General features: G+C 37.8%; 1 protein-coding gene across 1 annotated transcript in view; it reads right to left on the bottom strand.

Annotated features, from left to right (window-relative positions):
* Positions 1-17,889, bottom strand: part of MCM6 (minichromosome maintenance complex component 6) — a 39,594-nt gene that overhangs the window by 8,500 nt on the left and 13,205 nt on the right. The window contains exons 6-13 of the mRNA XM_003990734.5: positions 17,571-17,716; positions 16,511-16,661; positions 13,257-13,398; positions 8,178-8,319; positions 6,730-6,837; positions 5,651-5,806; positions 3,348-3,476; positions 1,513-1,674 (exon numbers count right to left, since the gene is read on the bottom strand). Of these exons, the coding sequence (XP_003990783.1) occupies positions 1,513-1,674; positions 3,348-3,476; positions 5,651-5,806; positions 6,730-6,837; positions 8,178-8,319; positions 13,257-13,398; positions 16,511-16,661; positions 17,571-17,716 (1,136 nt within the window). The remainder of the gene's footprint in view (positions 1-1,512; positions 1,675-3,347; positions 3,477-5,650; positions 5,807-6,729; positions 6,838-8,177; positions 8,320-13,256; positions 13,399-16,510; positions 16,662-17,570; positions 17,717-17,889) is intronic.

Here is a 17,889-nt window from a genome sequence, read left to right on the forward strand (position 1 = left end):
CTTAAAAGGACCAACAATATATGGTATTGGAAATAATGTAGAACAACTTTCATTCACTGCTGGTGGGAATATAAATTGATACAACCACTAAAGGAAAACCATTTTGGCAGTCTTTACTGATCTGAACACACGTCTAACCTCTGACCCGAAATTCTACTTCTAGTGAACAGAAATGTACACACACATATATGCCATACAGACCAAAAGACATGTATCATAAGAACCCAAACTGGAAACTATCCAAATGCCCATTAACGGAAGAATGGGTGAGTCATTGTGATTTATTGACAGAATATTACACAGCACAAAAATGGAAAAACTAGTATTACATAAAACTCAGATGATATTTTATAGTTTTAATTCTGTATGAAAAAAACAGACACAAGGGGGAACATATTCTAGGACTACATTTATACAAAGTAATCCTTAGATCTTTAAGGTTATCATTAAACCCTCACTTCTGTGATCAAATAATCTTTGACAAAGGTGCCAAGCCCATACCTTGGGGAATGGATAGTATCTTCAACAAATGTTACTGGGCAAACTGGATATCTTTTATGATAAAGAATGAAGTTAGACCCCTGCCTGACATCACATACAAAATTAACTCAAAATAGTTTGAAGACCTAAAACTATAAAACATTATGTAAGAAAACACAGGAAAAAAGCCTCAGGACACTGGATTTGATAATAGTGTCAAAACCACAGGCAACAAAGGGGTACACTGACAAATGAAATGATATCCCATTCAAAAACTTCTGAGCATCAAGGGAAACAATCAACAGAGTAAAAAAGGCAATCTACAGAATGGGAGAACTTATCTGCACATTATAAATTTGATAAGGGATTAATATTCAAAACACAGAGAATACCCATGTTCACCACAGCATTAATCACAACAGCCAAGAGGTGGAAGCAACCCAAATGCCCATTGATGGATCAATGGATAAACAAAATGTGGTACACAGCATCCCCCTTATTCTCAGGGATTATGTTCCAAGACCCCAGGGGATGCATAAACCATAGATAGTACTTAATCTTACATATACTGTTTTTCTTATTCATACATACGTCTGATAAAGTTTAATTTATAAATTAGGTACAGTAAGAGCTTAACAATAATTAATAAAATAGAACAGTTACAGCAATGTACTTAATAAAAGTTATGTGAATGTGGTGTCTCTCAAAATAACACTGCATTGTACTCACCCTTATTTTGATGAGATGTTGTAGCTTTAGGCTACTACTGACTTTCTGACAATACTTCAGGAGGATCATCTACCTATTAATGGTAACTCACCTCTATATGTACTCCATAACCTGGGAGATGATTATTTCATTATATTAATCAAACTAAATTCAATAAATACTTCACAGCAACCTTCTTCAAGAGAGAAATCCCAGCACTGCGTATCTTATGAGCACTCAACAGTATATCAAAGATAAAAACATGCTTATAAACCAATAAATCAATATCTCTTTCCTCCCATTATGTTAAAGTGACTTTGATACCTCATCACAGCAGTGCATTCGAGCCATTGCTTCAGAGAGACGGATCATGCTCTCAAGTTGTCGCACTGTAATCCTCCACGAAGACTTGATTACTCCAGACCCATCCCTCTGGCGGAGACGTTTATATTGTTCCACAATGAAGTCCTCTGACTCTTTAGAAATCTGTTTCAGAACATCGCTGAAGTCAGGGCTTTTCTACTTGATGGGAGTGGCATTAAATTTAAGTTTAAGAGCCTTCCAGGTAAAGACACTTTGGGGAAGTGAGAGGGTCAAAACTTTGAAGTCAATGACAGTTAATACTGAAATGCCTTTCAAAAGAAACTAAGGACACCTGTGAATTTCATATACTAATTTTATGAAGAGGAAGAGAACAGGGTTAGTATTTAAGCAAATGCCATTTTTTCTTCTTATTTTTTTTAATGTTTATTTTTGAGAGAGAGAGAGACAGACAGAGTGTGAGCAGGGGAGGGGCAGAGAGAGGGAGACACAGAATCCAAAGCAGGCTCTAGGCTCTGAGCTGTCAGCACAGAGCTCGACATGGGGCTCAAATCCATAAACCGCAAGATCATGACCTTAGTCGAAGTCGGATGCTTAAATGAGCCACCCAGGTGCCCTGCAAATGCCATTTCTAAGATACATAGCAAGCTGAAGCAGTGGAAAAGGATGTAATGTCTTTTAAATGTGTTGAATAATAACAACAAAGTAAGAATACTAAAAGAATACTCAGTTTTTCAGAGTAAGGAACTCAGCCTATTAAAGAAGCATGCCAAGGTCACAGAGGGATGAGTACACAGTCTAGAGAACAAAAGCCTCTTTACACATATGTATCCAGTAACCCTTGGTTTTAAATGCCTCATTAAGCTTTTTTAACGACAGTGAAAATCAATCTCAATATTATGGATAATCAGTGAAGTGACAGATAACTAAATCCTTTGGGTAAAGTCCCAAAAGTTGAGCCAGAAAATAGTGTAAAAATCTCATCCAGAATCAAATTTTTTTCTTTTTGTATTCTACTTTAGGAAAATGTCAAACAAAACAAATTTCAAAATTTACTTTAAAAATGAATGTCCTGGATCTAGTACAGATTCAACTCAATAAACATCAATTACTGTAAAATATTAATCCACATTAATCACAATGACCTAAAGGAATCCAAACTTTTCCTCAAAGAAAGATCCAAGTAGACTACTGACTTAAGCTCATACAATTTTAAGATACTTAGGAATAAGGGGGCACCTGGGTCGCTCAGTAGGTTAAGCACCGACTTCAGCTCAGGTTATGATCTCATAGTTCATGAGTTTGAGCCCCATGTCGGGCCTTGTGCTGACAGCTCAGAGCCTGGAGCCTGCTTCGGAGCCTGTGTCTTTCTCTCTCTCAAAAATAAAATAAAAACATTAAAAAAAAGATTCTTAGGAATAATGGCTGAAATAAAAGTACATCCTATTTTATTTGGTTATTCAAAATTCTTCACCCATTAAAAATCCATGCACCGCCCACCACCCCAACTTTCTAAGTAGGCTCAATGACCAGCGTGGAGCCCAATGCAGGGCTTGAACTCACAACCTCAGATCAAGACCTGAGCCAAGATCAAGAGTTGGATGCTTAACTGACTGAGCCACCCAGGCGAACCCCCCCCCCCCATCAAAATCCTTTTATTAGCACTCAACAAAAGAAAATTTTTAGAAAATTCCCTCTTCTTAACTCTCTGAAGAAACACTGTTCTCAAAACAAAACCCTCAAAAAGAAAAAAACAAACAAGTATAGGTTAATTTCCATAGAACCCTATTATGCCCTATTAAATGCGATACTCCAGTACAAAAGGACGAGTTAGTTACCTTGGGTTTAAACTGTCTTGCAAAGAGAAGATACCTCCTGATATCATCCAGGGAATAGACACGATCAATTGAATCCTCAATTCTTGAATGCAAGTCTACTATACGTCTGGCAATAGCATAATCTGTAACCTAATTCAAAAGAAGAAAATCACTTTGATCAGTTACGATATCCACTTCAGATTATCCCTGGCATTAATAATTTATAGCTAAAAACAAGCTCTACTATGCCACTGAAACATGTATTAACAGGTACCAAGTTTCTGAGCAAAGTTTGGTACAGTTTCATTTCAAATCTAGGAAGTTTAATGCGTACCTTTGCCCTACTCTAAGAACATTCCTGAAGGAATTGACTGACTTTAATAACAATAGCAGAATTAAGTTTTTAGGGTACCCGGTGTATGCCAGGCACTATTGCCCTAAGTGTGCCTGGAAGCATTAATTCATGTAACCCTCACAAAAATCTTATTAATTGGTAATATTATCTCCATTTTACAGGTATGTATATTGAGACCCAGAGAGGTAAAGTGCCTTGTCTGACATCACAGTAAGTAATGGAGCCATGATTTGAACAGTCTAGCTTCAGAGTCCATGCTCTTAGCCACAATATTATATTGCTGCTTGTGAACAGATAATCATTACAGGATTGTTATTAACATTGAAAAAAAAACCACTAAAAATATGGAATTTACTCTCATACGGTACACAAAAAAAGCCAAAGATATATAAAAAAAAAAAAAAGTTAATAAGTGCATAAAGGGTACATGGGTGTTACATGCACAATTCTATTTCTTAAAACTTCTGTAAGCTTGAAATTATTTCCAATTAAAAAACTTCAAAAACTATCTTAATGAACCATTCACAAACAAAAATATATGAAAATCAGACACTCCCTGGGAATGCAAGCTGATGCAGCCACTCTGGAAAACAGTATGTAGGTTCCTCAAAAAACTAAAACTAGAACTACCCTACAACCCAGCAATTGCACTACTAGGCATTTATTCAAGGGATACAGGTGTGCTGTTTCGAAGGGACACATATACCCCCATGTTTATAGCAGCATTATCAACAATAGCCAAAATATGGCAACAGCCCAAATGTCCATCAATAGATGAATGGATAAAGAAGATGTGGTATATATATACAATGGAGTATTACTTGGCAATCAAAAAGAATGAAATCTTGCCATTTGCAACTACGTGGATGGAATTGAAGGGTATAATGCTAAGTGAAATCAGTCAGTCAGGGAAAGACAAAAATCCTATGACTTCACTCATATGAGGACTTTAAGAGACAAAACAGATGAATGTAAGGGAAGGGAAACAAAAATATATAAAAACAGGGAGGGGGGCAAAACAGAAGAGACTCATAAATATGGAGAACAAACTAAGGGTTACTGGAGGGGTTGTGGGAGGGGGGATGGGCTAAAGGGTAAGGGGCACTAAGGAATCTACTCTTGAAATCACTGCTGCACTATATGCTAACTAACTTGGATGTAAATTAAAAAAAAAATTAAAAAAAAAAAAAAAAAAAAGAAAATCAGACACTACCAGCTATGAGTGAGGGTAAAGACAGGGAAGGGGGAGGATTGGGTTAGAGAGAGAGAGGGAGAGAGAATCCCAAGCAGGCTCCAAGCTCAGCACAGAGCCTGATGTGGGGCTTGAACTCAGAATCATGAGATCATGACCTGAGCCAAAATCAAGAGTTAGACGCTTAACCAATTGAGCCACCCAGGGCCCCCAGCAAAAAATTCTAATAAAAACCTTAAAGAGTGTGGCTGGAAGTTAGCTGTCAAGTTTTTTTTATTTCTTGATAATTAAAAAAATAGTAATGAGGGGCGCCTGGGTGGCGCAGTCGGTTAAGCGTCCAACTTCAGCCAGGTCACGATCTCACGGTCCGTGGGTTCGAGCCCCGCGTCGGGCTCTGGGCTGATGGCTCAGAGCCTGGAGCCTGTTTCCGATTCTGTGTCTCCCTCGCTCTCTGCCCCTCCCCCGTTTATGCTCTGTCTCGCTCTGTCCCAAAAATAAATAAAAAACGTTGAAAAAAAAAATAAAAAAAAAAATAGTAATGAAAACAACAAAACTCCATATTCCTCAACATAATTAAGTGGAACTAACAATTCAAATGACTTTATTTTGATTTGCTCAATAAACCTTTTGCCCAGCCCTGTAGCATTCTGAAAGAAATGAAAGTCAGTGCAAATAAATGCACCAGCTGTTCAGAAGTACATGCTGCAGCCTAGTCTCCTTCAATTACTCAAACTGGAAATAACAAAGGAAGCCCACAGTGACACTTCACACGGTTACCTCATTACATTCATCCACAAGTATAAAGAAGAGATCAAATCGGGACATGATGGGAGCTGACAAATTTATATTTTGTTTCAACGATTTTGATCTGTCATAGTGTCCACTGATTGGGTTCGCTGCTGCCAAAATGGATGTCCTGGCATTCAGAGTAGCCTGACCACAAAAGAAATCATTGTCACAGGTTTAAAAAGACATTTGGAATGGCTAAGAAACATAGGACAAATGCTCAATCTTACTCATAATAAACTGAACGCAAACCAAAATACCTTAAGTAAGACATCTTTTACCTACTGAATCATCAAAATTAAAGTCTGATAATCTACAGCAAACAGGCACTCCCACATAAGGTGGTGGTATGACATACACACACTTTAAAGCCAGTAATTTCTTGTTAGGAATTTATCTTGCAGTTAGGTACAGGAAGATGTGTGTTCAAGGATATTTACTACAATATGGCTTGTAATCAAAGGCTGAAAATGACCAAATGTCACTCTATAGAAGGCTAATGAGCCAAAGCAAACTGTATGTATTATGCTTATTTATGTATGAAAAATTCCTGAAAGAGCTTAACTTCAATATATACTCTGAATATTTACTGGTGATAGGAGTTGCAGGGGAAGATTTCGTCTTTTAATTTATATTTTACTGTAGCACTTTAATTTTCCTTACCTACTTGGATGAATTACTTTTATTTACAAAGTTTAGTTTCTCTCTAATGTTGGTTACAATATTATGCTTATTATTTTCTTTTAAATAATCTATTGAGTTTGATTATTTTTGTTACAACTGGAAGCATGCACTGTCAAAGAAAATAGAAGCTTTGTGGAAAATTTGAGGAGTAAAATGCTAAAAATTTCATCAGTACTTCCTCTACTTTCTGTGATAGTAAAACATTTTCAAAGTACCCTAAAAAAGCGCCTATAATTTGGATTAATAATCCTCAGGGCTATGTGTCCCATTTCAACAATCAGCATTTCATGTTGAATAATGCATTTTATTCTAGTGAACATCTCTAGAACTACACTAATATTTAAGACTAAGGCATGATGCAGCAGAACAGAGGTGGACACACATACCTTCACTCCTGCTTTAGTGATGGAGATGGTCTGCTGTTCCATAGCTTCGTGAATAGCAACTTGATCCCGCACATCCATCTTATCAAATTCATCAATACAACATACACCCTTGTAACCAAACAAATCTAGCATAAGAAACTGCCTTTGAGATGTCTTGAAATGGTAAGATATACTTGAAATGGCAAGTATAAATTTAAGTTTGTTACCAGAAACCTTTCCATTCTCTAAACAACTCTAAGATAGGTAAGTAAGCAACTTTTTTTAAACAAAATTTTTAAAACATGAGCAGGGAGAGGAGCAAAGGGAGAGAGAGAGAATCTTAAGCAGGCTCCATGCTCAGCACAGAGTCTGAAGAGGGGCTCAATCCCCTGACCCTGGGATCATGACTTGACCCGAAGTCAAGAGTTGGACACTCAACTGAATGAGTCACCCAGGTGCCCCAGTTAAGTAAGCAATCTTAATTTCCTTTCCTAGAGTAGGATAGTTCAACAGATTACAGAGTTAGAAGGAATCATATACTTTGACCCATTTTAAACTATGAGCAAGATTAAAAACATAGTCACTGGGGTGCCTGGGAAGCTCAGTTGGTTGAGTGTCCGTCTTGATTTTGGCGTAGGTCATAATCTCCCGTTTTTTCAAGCTCGAGCCCCACACTGGGCTCCACACTATTAGGATTCTCTCTTTCTCCCTCTCTGCCCCTCTCCTCAACTCGTGTTTTTTTCCTCTCTCTCAATAAATAAACTTAAAAAAACAACAACAAAAAAACACCCTACAGTTACTTATTGCATTTTTATTCAACACCAAAATCTTGTGTAAACCTCTAGGTCAAATATTCTGGGTCCCCTCAGCACTGATTTTAGGCTGAGGAAATGAAGGGTAAAGTTGCAATTACAAATGTGTATCTACACCTTATATGCCTTCATAGATCTAACAGATCTATGTCAAATACATGTAAAAGGCAACAAACATACTCATAGAGATGTCACTGTCTGGAAAGGAAAAAATGCTGGGAATTACTAATCACAGCAAACACACATGCTCAGGGCAGGCAATACATTCTAGAGAAGCTCAGAAAGTGATTAATGAGGAAAAGATCAATGAAATTCTAGATTAATAAAACTGATTTACTAAAAATGGCTTTTTAAAAGTTTATTTTGAGAGAGCCCATGCATGTGAGGGGAGGGGCAGAGAGAGAGAAAGGGAGAAGAGAATCCCAAGCAGGCTCCACACTGTCAGCCCAGAGCCCAATGCAGGGCTTGATCCCACAAACTGTGAGATAATGATGTGAGCTGAAATCAAGAGTTGGACCCTCAACCGACTGAGCCACCCAGGCACCCTAAAAATAGCTTTTTTAAAGGCTATTTTCTTAATAGAAACTTACAGGCATTTAATGATAGGGTAGGGGCTATTCTGATTTCTTTATATCCAAAAGTATAAAATGTCCTTACATTATCGGCCAGCATCAAAGCTCCAGCTTCAATGACAAATTCATGAGATTCTTCATCTCTCACAACAGCTGCTGTTAAGCCAGCAGCACTGGATGCTTTGCCACTGGTGTAGACAGCTCTGGGGCTGAACTCCTCCACATGCCTATTCAAGGTTATCATATTCATTAATACATACTACAAAGCATCCTTTCTACAAATGTCACCTGACAGGGTTTATGTCAATCAAGAATTCATTATTTCTTAACATTTGAGAAAGACATTAGCATAAACAATTCATAAAGACATATATCACAGACTAAACAGAATGCCTTATCTCCTTTGGCCTTTTTAATCAATTTAAATCCATTCCTATCAAATTGGAAAATGAAGTTCATACATGACAAAAACACCATTTTATTTCAACGTTTTTTTTTTTTGTTTTGTTTTGTTTTTTTTTTTTATTTTGGGGAAAGAGAGAGACAGAGCATGAACGGGGGTGGGGCAGAGAGAGAGAGGGAGACACAGAATCGGAAACAGGCTCCAGGCTCCAAGCCATCAGCCCAGAGCCTGACGCGGGGCTCGAACTCACGGACCGCGAGATCGTGACCTGGCTGAAGTCGGACGCTTAACCGTCTGCGCCACCCAGGCGCCCCAAAAACACCATTTTAAAGGAAGCCTTTAATAATGAACAGTAAACATTTTGGCAACAATGATCTATTCGAAGGCTCTGCACTTAAGAAACAAAAAAAGACAAAACTAGATGTGAGACTTATTCCAAAAATGCAAGGCTGGTTTAATACCTAAAATCAGTAACATGCCATGTCAACAGAATAAAGAACTATCTTGACAGAAGCAGAAAAAGCATGTGACAAAATGTAATACCCTTTCATTATAAAAACTCAACAAACTAGAAATAGAAGAGAATTTCCCACAACTTAAAAAGGGTATCTCTGAAAACCCACAGCTAACATCATACTTGGTCAAAGGTGAATGCTTTCTCTCTAAAATCTAGAACAAGACACAGATGTTCACTCTTGCCATATCTATTCAACATTATACTGAAAGGTCTAGCCAGGGCAACTGGGAAAGAAAAAAGGGCATCTAGATTTAAAAGGAAGAACAACTATCACTATTTGCAGATAACATGAGCTTGTAGATACAAAATCCTAGGGAATCTACTAAAACAGAATGAGTTCTTGCAAGGCTGAAAGATAAGAGATCAACAGTCTATTGTATTTTTTTTTTTTTCCAACGTTTTTATTTATTTTTGGGACAGAGAGAGACAGAGCATGAACAGGTGAGGGGCAGAGAGAGAGGGAGACACAGAATCGGAAACAGGCTCCAGGCTCTGAGCCATCAGCCCAGAGCCCGACGCGGGGCTCGAACTCACGGACCGCGAGATCGTGACCTGGCTGAAGTCGGACGCTTAACCGACTGCGCCACCCAGGTGCCCCCAGTCTATTGTATTTCTATACACTTATAGTGAACAACCCAAAAATGAAAATAAGAAAATAGTTTTCCATTTACGATAGCATCAAAAAGAATAAAATACTTATGAACAAACTTAACAAGAGAAGCACAAGCTTATGAAGACTAAAAAACACTGTTCAAAAAAATTAAAACCTAAATAAATGGAAAGACATCCGATGTTTATGGATGAGAAGACTTAATATTGTTATAAAGATAATTTACCTCAAATTGATCTACAGTTTAATGCAATCTCTATTAATGTCACAACTAGCTTCTTTGTAGAAACTCACAAAGCTGATCCTAAAATTCTTGATCCTAAAACTCAAGGCACCCAGAATAGCCAAAACAATCTGAAAAAGAACAATTAGTTGGAGGACTCACACTTCCTGATTTTTATTATTTATTTATTTTTGAGAGAGAGAGAGAGAGAGAGAGAGAGAGAGAGAGAGAGAGAGAGAACGAACATGTGCATGTGAGCAAGGGAGAGGGGCAGAGGGAGAGAGGGAGAATCCCAAGCAGGTTCTTCATTGAGCGTGGAGCTCCAACGTGGGGCTCGATACCATGACTCTGAGATCATAACCTGAGTCAAAATCAAGAGTTGGAAACTCAAATGACTGAGACAGCCAGGCAGCCCTCATACTTCCTGATTTTATTTTTTTTAATGTTTATTTTTACTTTTATTTTTGAGAGAGAGAGAGAGAGAATGCATGTGAGCAGGGGAGGGGCAAAGAAGGGGTTGGGGAGGGGCGGAACAGAGGATCTGAAACAGGCTTTGTGCTGACAGCACAGAACTCACAAACCTGTGAGATCATGCCCTGAGGTAAAGTTGGACACTTAACTGACTGAGCCACTCAGGCACCCCACACTTTCTGATTTTAGAACTTACTACAAAACTACAGTAGTCAAGATAGTGTGGTATTGGCCTAAAGAGAGACATAGAGATTATGAAATATAATTGTGAGTCTAGAAATAAACCCTCATATTTATAGTCAACTGATTTTCAACAAGGGTCCCAAAACATTTCAATAAGGCATAATAATAGTCTTGGCGTTCAAATACCTGGATATCCACATGCAAAAGAATAAAGTTGAACCCCTGTCTCACACTATGTACAAAAACTAACTCAAAATAGATCAAGGACCTAAATTTTCAGAACTAAAATTATCCCCAAGAATTACAAGCAGGGACTTGAACAGTTAGTTGCACATCAATGTTCATAGCAGCATTATTCACAATAGCCCAAAGGTGGAAACAACAAAAGGTGATAAATACATCAATAAATTATTATTATTCAGTCTTAAAAAGGAAGGAAATTCTAAGACATTCTACAACATGGGTGACCCCTGAATATTATGCTCAGTGAAATAAACCAGTCACAAAAGGACAAATACTGTATGATTCCATGTATATGAGGGACCTAGAATAATCAAATTTAGAGACAGAAAGTAGAATGATGGGGTGCCTGGGTGGCTCAGCTGGTTGAGTGTCTGACTCAATTTTAGCTCAGGTCATGATCTCATGGTTCGTGGGTTTGAGTCCCACATCAGGCTTTGTGCTGACATCGAGGAGCCTGTTTGGGATTCTCGCTCTCCTTTTTTCTCTGCCCCTCCCCCACTTGCATGCACACACGTGCGCGTGCCCTCTCTCTCAATAAATAAACAAACTTAAAAAAAAAATGGTGGGTTACTAGGGGCTGGGAAAGGGGGTAAATGTGGAATTACTGTTCAATGCAAACAGATTTTCAGTCTGGGAGATGAAAGAGTTCTACAGATGGATGGTAGCGATGACTGCACAACTTGAATGTACTTGTACACTGAAATGTACAAGTAAAAATGTTTAAGAATGGCCAATGTGATGCACATTTTGCAATAAAAAAAGGCGAAAACTTACATATAGCAGCATTGGCTTATAAAAGCCAAAGTAGAAACAATCCAAATGCCCATTAACTGATAAACAGATAATTAAATGTGGTACATACATATGATAGAACATTAGGCAATAAAAGGAAATTAAGTATTGGCATGCTCCAACATGGCTAAGCCTTGAAAACATTAGGCTAGGCAGAAGCAGCCAGTCACAATGAATCACACAGTATATGATTCCATTTACAGGAAATGTCCAGATAGAGACACTAAAGCAGATTAGTGATTGCCTATGCCTAGGGAGGAGAATGAAGACTGACTGCTAGTGGATATAAGATTTCTTTTTGGGTAATGAAAATGTTGTAAACTTAGTTTAGTAATGGTCATACAACTCTGTGAATATACTAAAACCACTGAATTGTACACTTTAAAAGGGCAAATTTTATGATATGGAAATTATATTGCAATAAAGATACTAAAAAAACCCTCTAGATATAAAGGCTATTTCTGTCTAAGATAATCATGTATAATACAATTCTGTTACCAGCAGCAACATTGTGGCACATCTTTTTATGGTGGTGGAGAGGAGATGGGAGCAGAGGAAATGAAAAGAATCCCTTTTAACATAAGACTATTATTTTCAAATCTAGAGCCTAGTCCTCGATACACATGAAGAAAATACTTAGTTATAAAATCCCAAACTAAAAATGGTCTATGTTCTAGACAAATTACTGAAATAAATAAAGGAAAAGCAGCTTGATAACAGTATGAAGAGCACATGCTTTGCAGTCACATGCATCCAAGTTCTAATACTCATGGCTCAGAAGTCACTTGTTAGCTATGAGAAGTTGGGTGATTTATTAAGTTTCAGAGAACTTCTGTTTGCCTCCCTGAAAAAAGAGGATAATATCACATGCCTGTCTGGGTGCTGCTAGGATAAGAGAATGCATATACATATATGCAGCACCAAGAACACACCAGGTGTTTCAAAACTGGTTTGGTATTATTTTGACCTCTAAGTTTCTTTTTTTCTTTTTTTTTTTTTCTTTTTTTAATGTTTATTTATTTTTGAGACAGAGAGAGACAGAGCATGAACAGGGGAGGGTCAGAGAGAGGGAGACACAGAATCTGAAACAGGCTCCGGGCTCTGAGCTGTCAGCACAGAGCCCGACGCGGGGCTCGAACTCACGGACCGTGAGATCATGACCTGAGCCGAAGTCGGCCGCTTAACCGACTGAGCCACCCAGGCGCCCCTGACCTCTAAGTTTCTTAAAAGTTTGAAAGTAAGCAAGTATTTGCTATAGCTTCTAAAAATAAGCAAAAATTGCTAAAGCAGTACACATGCTGATACGGTTAACATAACGTGTCTATCCTTGTTGCACTGCTATTAGAAAGCGTGTCCTATTTAAGAACCTTAAAGATGTTTGTATTCTTAGTCTCAACAATCCTATGTCTAGGGATTTTCACAAAGGAAACAAACAAAATAAAAAATTTATATAAATCATGATGTTCATGGTATTAATATCCATAATTGTTAAATGAAGCAAACTAGGAAAATAATTTTCTAAGTTGCAGTACACCAACAATAGAGAACTGTGAAAATAAAGAAACATGGAAAAATATTTACAGTAAATTAAAAATACGTAAGCTGTGATTTATAACCGTGAAAATACATATTCATGTATCTAAAGACTTAGAATTAAAAGAATTCTAAATAGAATTAAAATTACAGGCAATTTTTCCCTATTCTAAATAGGCAAACACTTACTTGAGAAACTGGCTCTTAGCTGTACTTGGGTCACCAACAATGCAAACATTTATGTCCCCTCGAAGGGAGGTTCCTTCCCCTGTTGTCTTTGGAACACCACCAAAGAGCATCAGGAGGACACCCCGTTTTACTTCATCGTTGCCTAAAACAAAAACACAAGGTATTTTTCAACATGAGATTAAACAATTTCATAACAAATTACAGGTTTACCAACTGAAAGAGCAGAAAAGAGCTGAAGTAAATCCTAAGATGAACTAAAAATATTATGGCTTCTAACCTTGGTTCTCGCTTTATGAATTCAAAGCCACCTAACCACTGTCCAATGTCTCTGTACCAAAGATGTCACAGATGCTTATGCCCACCACCATCCCAAGAGCCCTTGTTTGTTTGCAAGTCCTACTTCCTACAGTCTTTCCTGATGTAGTACTTCTCAAATAACTCTCTCCATAAACTATGTCCACCACAGCACACTGCACTTGCTAGATCTTGCCCCTTACCCATTTAGCCCATCCCACCTCCCATACCCCTCCAGTAACCCTCTGTTTGTTCTCCATATTTAAGAGTCTCTTCTGTTTTGTCCCCCTCCCTGTTTTTATATTATTTTTGCTTCCCTTCCCTTATGTTCATCTGTTTTGTCTCTTCAAGTCCTCATATGAGTGAAATCATGATTTTTGTCTTTCTCTAATTTCACTTAGCATAATACCTTCCAGTTCCATCCACATAGTTGCAAATGGCAAGATTTCATTCTTTTTGATTGCCGAGTAATACTCCATTGTATATACATATACACTACATCTTCTTCATCCATTCATCCATCGATGGACATTTGGGCTCTTTCCATACTTTGGCTATTGTCGATAGTGCTGCTATAAACATGGGAGTGCACGTGTCCCTTCGAAACAGCACACCTGTATCCCTTGGATGAATACAATACCTAGTAGTGCAATTGCTGGGTCACTGCACTTGCTAGATCTTTCTAATGGCAGGTCTTGCTATTCTATCAAGAGTTTGAGGAAATGGTCCATGATTTACTTCTTTTGTATCACCAACACTGAATAGTGCTGAATATAAATACATGCTAACTGGACTGCTATGGATGAGATAAGATGCTGAATGTGATTTATGGCCACTTCTACAAGCCATATATGACTCCAATATAAGAAGGAAATGTATAGTAAAAAACCTGGATCTTCAGAAAAGTGCTTCAGAAAAATGGGTTAAAAGACCCATTTTTTGTGTGCTAATTATTACGACTTTTTGTGAATTCTATCAACAAAGTGCTGGCACATTTACACAAACCACCCTTTAAAGGCAGAAAAAATCCATTCCACAAATAAAACTCTGACTTATGGTCTATGAAACAAGTGTGTTAGGAGGTGTTGTGGTTTTTAAATAGTCCACAAATTCTTTGATGCTTCTCATTTGAAAATGGAGCTTACTTCTCCTTTCCTTAGGAGTGGCTGGACTTAATAACTTGTTTCTAGAAAGCATATAGTGAAGTGAAGGTGTGCAACTTCTGATACTAGGTCCCGAAAAGCATTTTTCTGTTTTAAATGTTTATTTATTTTTGAGAGAGAGACAGAGACAGGCAGAGAAGGACACAAAGAATCTGAAGCAGGGCTCGAACTCATGAACCGCAAGATCATGACCTGAGCCAAAGTCAGACGTTCAATTGACTGAGCTGTCCAGGCGCCCCCAGAGAAGCATCCTACTTCCTCCCTGCTTTGCCCTCGATGCACACTCTGGAAGAAGCCAGCTGCTGCGTGGTGAGAACAAACAGCCCCGTGGAAGAGATTCATTTGGCAAGGAATTATAGTTTCCAGTTAACAACTAGCACTAACAGGTAAGACCTTCTAAGTGGATCTTTCAGTCAAGTTTTCAGATGACTACAGCCCTAGCTGATGTCTTAGCTGTATCCTTAGGAAAGACTGAGCCAGAAACACTCAACCAGAACCACCTAACTGACCCATAGACTGTATGAGATACTGTTTCTTTTTTGAAGCCACTAACTTTTGGGGTAATTTGTAATGCAAAATTATATTAACTTCTGGGGGGGGGAGTGGAGCTAAATAGAAATTTTGACACCTACTCAATTAAGGGAGGACACTCTAAAATCCATAGAGGATTATTAACATAGAGGGTATCAGTTCAATTTCATTGGTCAAATATTTAGATAGAAAAAAAAAAGGTTACTTTTAAATAGTTAAAAATATATACCTAAGACAAATACCCATAATCTTTTATCAGTTCCTGCCCTAACTCCAATTCAGTATGAAAGGATGGAAAAAACATGGGTAAAGTACGAAGCTTAAAAATTAGTCATATCCTGGGATGCCTGGGTGGCTCAGTCAGTTAAGCGGCCGACTTTGGCTCAGGTCATGATCTCACAGTTTGTGAGTTCAAGCTCTGCATCAGGTTCTGTGCTGGCAGCTCAGAGCCTAGAGCCACTTCAGATTCTCTGTCTCCCTCTCTCTCTGCCCCTCCCCTACTCGACTCTGTGTCTCTGTCTCTCAAAAATAAAAACAAAAAATTTTTTTAATTTAGTCATATCTTTCAACATATAAAGGGAATTAAATGATGGTGAGCAATTAACAACCAAGAGCCAAAAAAACACAAAGAAACCACCAAAGGTACAGACATAGTACATGTAACCAAGAAACATCATGTAATCTCTTCAAAAATTAAACAAACAAAAATCAGGATATTAATCTAGTATTTTGGAATATACTTAAGTACATTTCTGCCCTAAAGCCAGAAAAAGAAGCCTAAATGACCTTTTATTCTTTTTTAAAAATCATGCTAAAACATACATACACAAAATTTACCATTCCAATAATTTTTTAAGTGTGTAATTCAGTGGAATGAAGTACACCCACTATGTTTTATAACCACCACCCTTATCCATTTCTAGAACTTGTCATCATCCCCAACAGAAACTTTATCCATGAAACACTAACTCCCCAATATCCTCCCCCAACAGGTAACCTCTTTCTACTTTGTGTCTTTATGAACTTGCCTATTCTAGGCACCTCACTTTAAGTGGAATCATTTGTCCTTTTGTAGATGACTTTTTAATATCCCTTGTAAGTCTACCAAAAAAACCTTTTGATCTGATTTATGTGCTGTAAGAAATCACTTATTGCTGTTTTAAAAAGAAATTTAAATAAAGTAGAGTTAAACATACAGTAGTTATTGCTGCTTTTTAATCATCATTTTGATTTCAAGTTTATGTGACAAATGGAAGGCACTCTTACCATGAATAGTAGGGAACAGGCTGGTACAGAGATTGTGGTACAGATTTTTATCCTGACTCATTTCAAACACTTTCTCCCACTCCTTCACTGTCATTTGGTTCTTAATGCTCTCAGCCGTCTGTTCCTCATCTCGGAGCTCTTTTCCTCCAAACTGAGAGGTGGAGAAAGGAAAAATACTTGCATGGAAACAGTCAAAGTAAAGTGAAAGAGCTTCACTACAAACAAAAAATAGCCTGGGAGGTCAACTTCAGGATCTGTTGACTATAAAGGTTTGCAGAAAAAAATCCCCATATTATTAAGGCCTAAGTTAATCAAGATATTGAACAGTTTGTCATTTGTCCAATGAATTACAAACAAAAAAGCTACCACTGTTTTGTATTGTTATCTAAATGAATCGGAATGCTCACAAGATAAGCCATAATAAAATGTTAACCACTGATATGAAGATGAAAATGAAGTAAGAGAGTATTATATTCACCCCTCTTGCAATGCTGTACTAGTTTCCAAACTTTTTCTCACTGTTTTCCCACTCAGGACATAGAATCAAGTTCTACAGAACTATAATACCAGGAATCCACGCAAAGAGCAAGTTAAAACAAAATTATCCCATAGGTAATTCATATCAATGCTCTTAAAGCACAGAGCTCTTAAACATGAAAACAAAAAGACTTTTCTTCAAGATCAGAAAGACATAAAAAAATCTGTTTTTAAAACTAAAGAATCATGGGGTGCCTGGGTGGCTCAGTGGGTTAAGTGTCTGACTCTTGATTTTGGCACAGGACATGATCTCATGGTTCATGGGTTTGAGCCCTGAGTCGGGCTCCACACTGACCATGCAGAGCCTGCTTGGGATTCTCTCTCTCTGCTCCTCCCCAGTTCATGTGTGTGCATGCATGTGTGTGTTCTCTCTCAAGAAATAAATTTAATAAATAAATAAAACTAAAAAACCAAACCACCCTGCTTCCCTTTAACAGTGACTAGATAATTCAGTAGTTTCAGAAGCCTATACTGTGGCAGCCCCAGGGGAGGTCTTTCTCAATCTTGCCATTGTAAGACTCACCCTTGGGTTGGTGGGTGCAACACAGCAGGCAAGAAAGACCAGCCTGTATGAAAGGTCCCTAACACCAAGAGCCCGGAGTCCTCGAATGCCTTCCGTTTCATATCCATCAACACCACTTACACGGGAATTAGTTTCAGCGCGTGCTCCTGAAAGAATGAATGATAGTTTGTTTTACAGCTCAAATACCAAAAGTGCTGAGAATCAAAATTGCTTAAAAAAACAAAACCTATAAATCCAAAGATTTCATTTAGGCTTTGAAATTTTTCAGAGCAGTGCTTTTTGTAGCAAAATTAATTTGTCTCTATTCTTATACTTCCTT

This window comes from Felis catus, chromosome C1, assembly GCF_018350175.1.
Source record: "Felis catus isolate Fca126 chromosome C1, F.catus_Fca126_mat1.0, whole genome shotgun sequence".
Taxonomy (NCBI): domain Eukaryota; kingdom Metazoa; phylum Chordata; class Mammalia; order Carnivora; family Felidae; genus Felis; species Felis catus.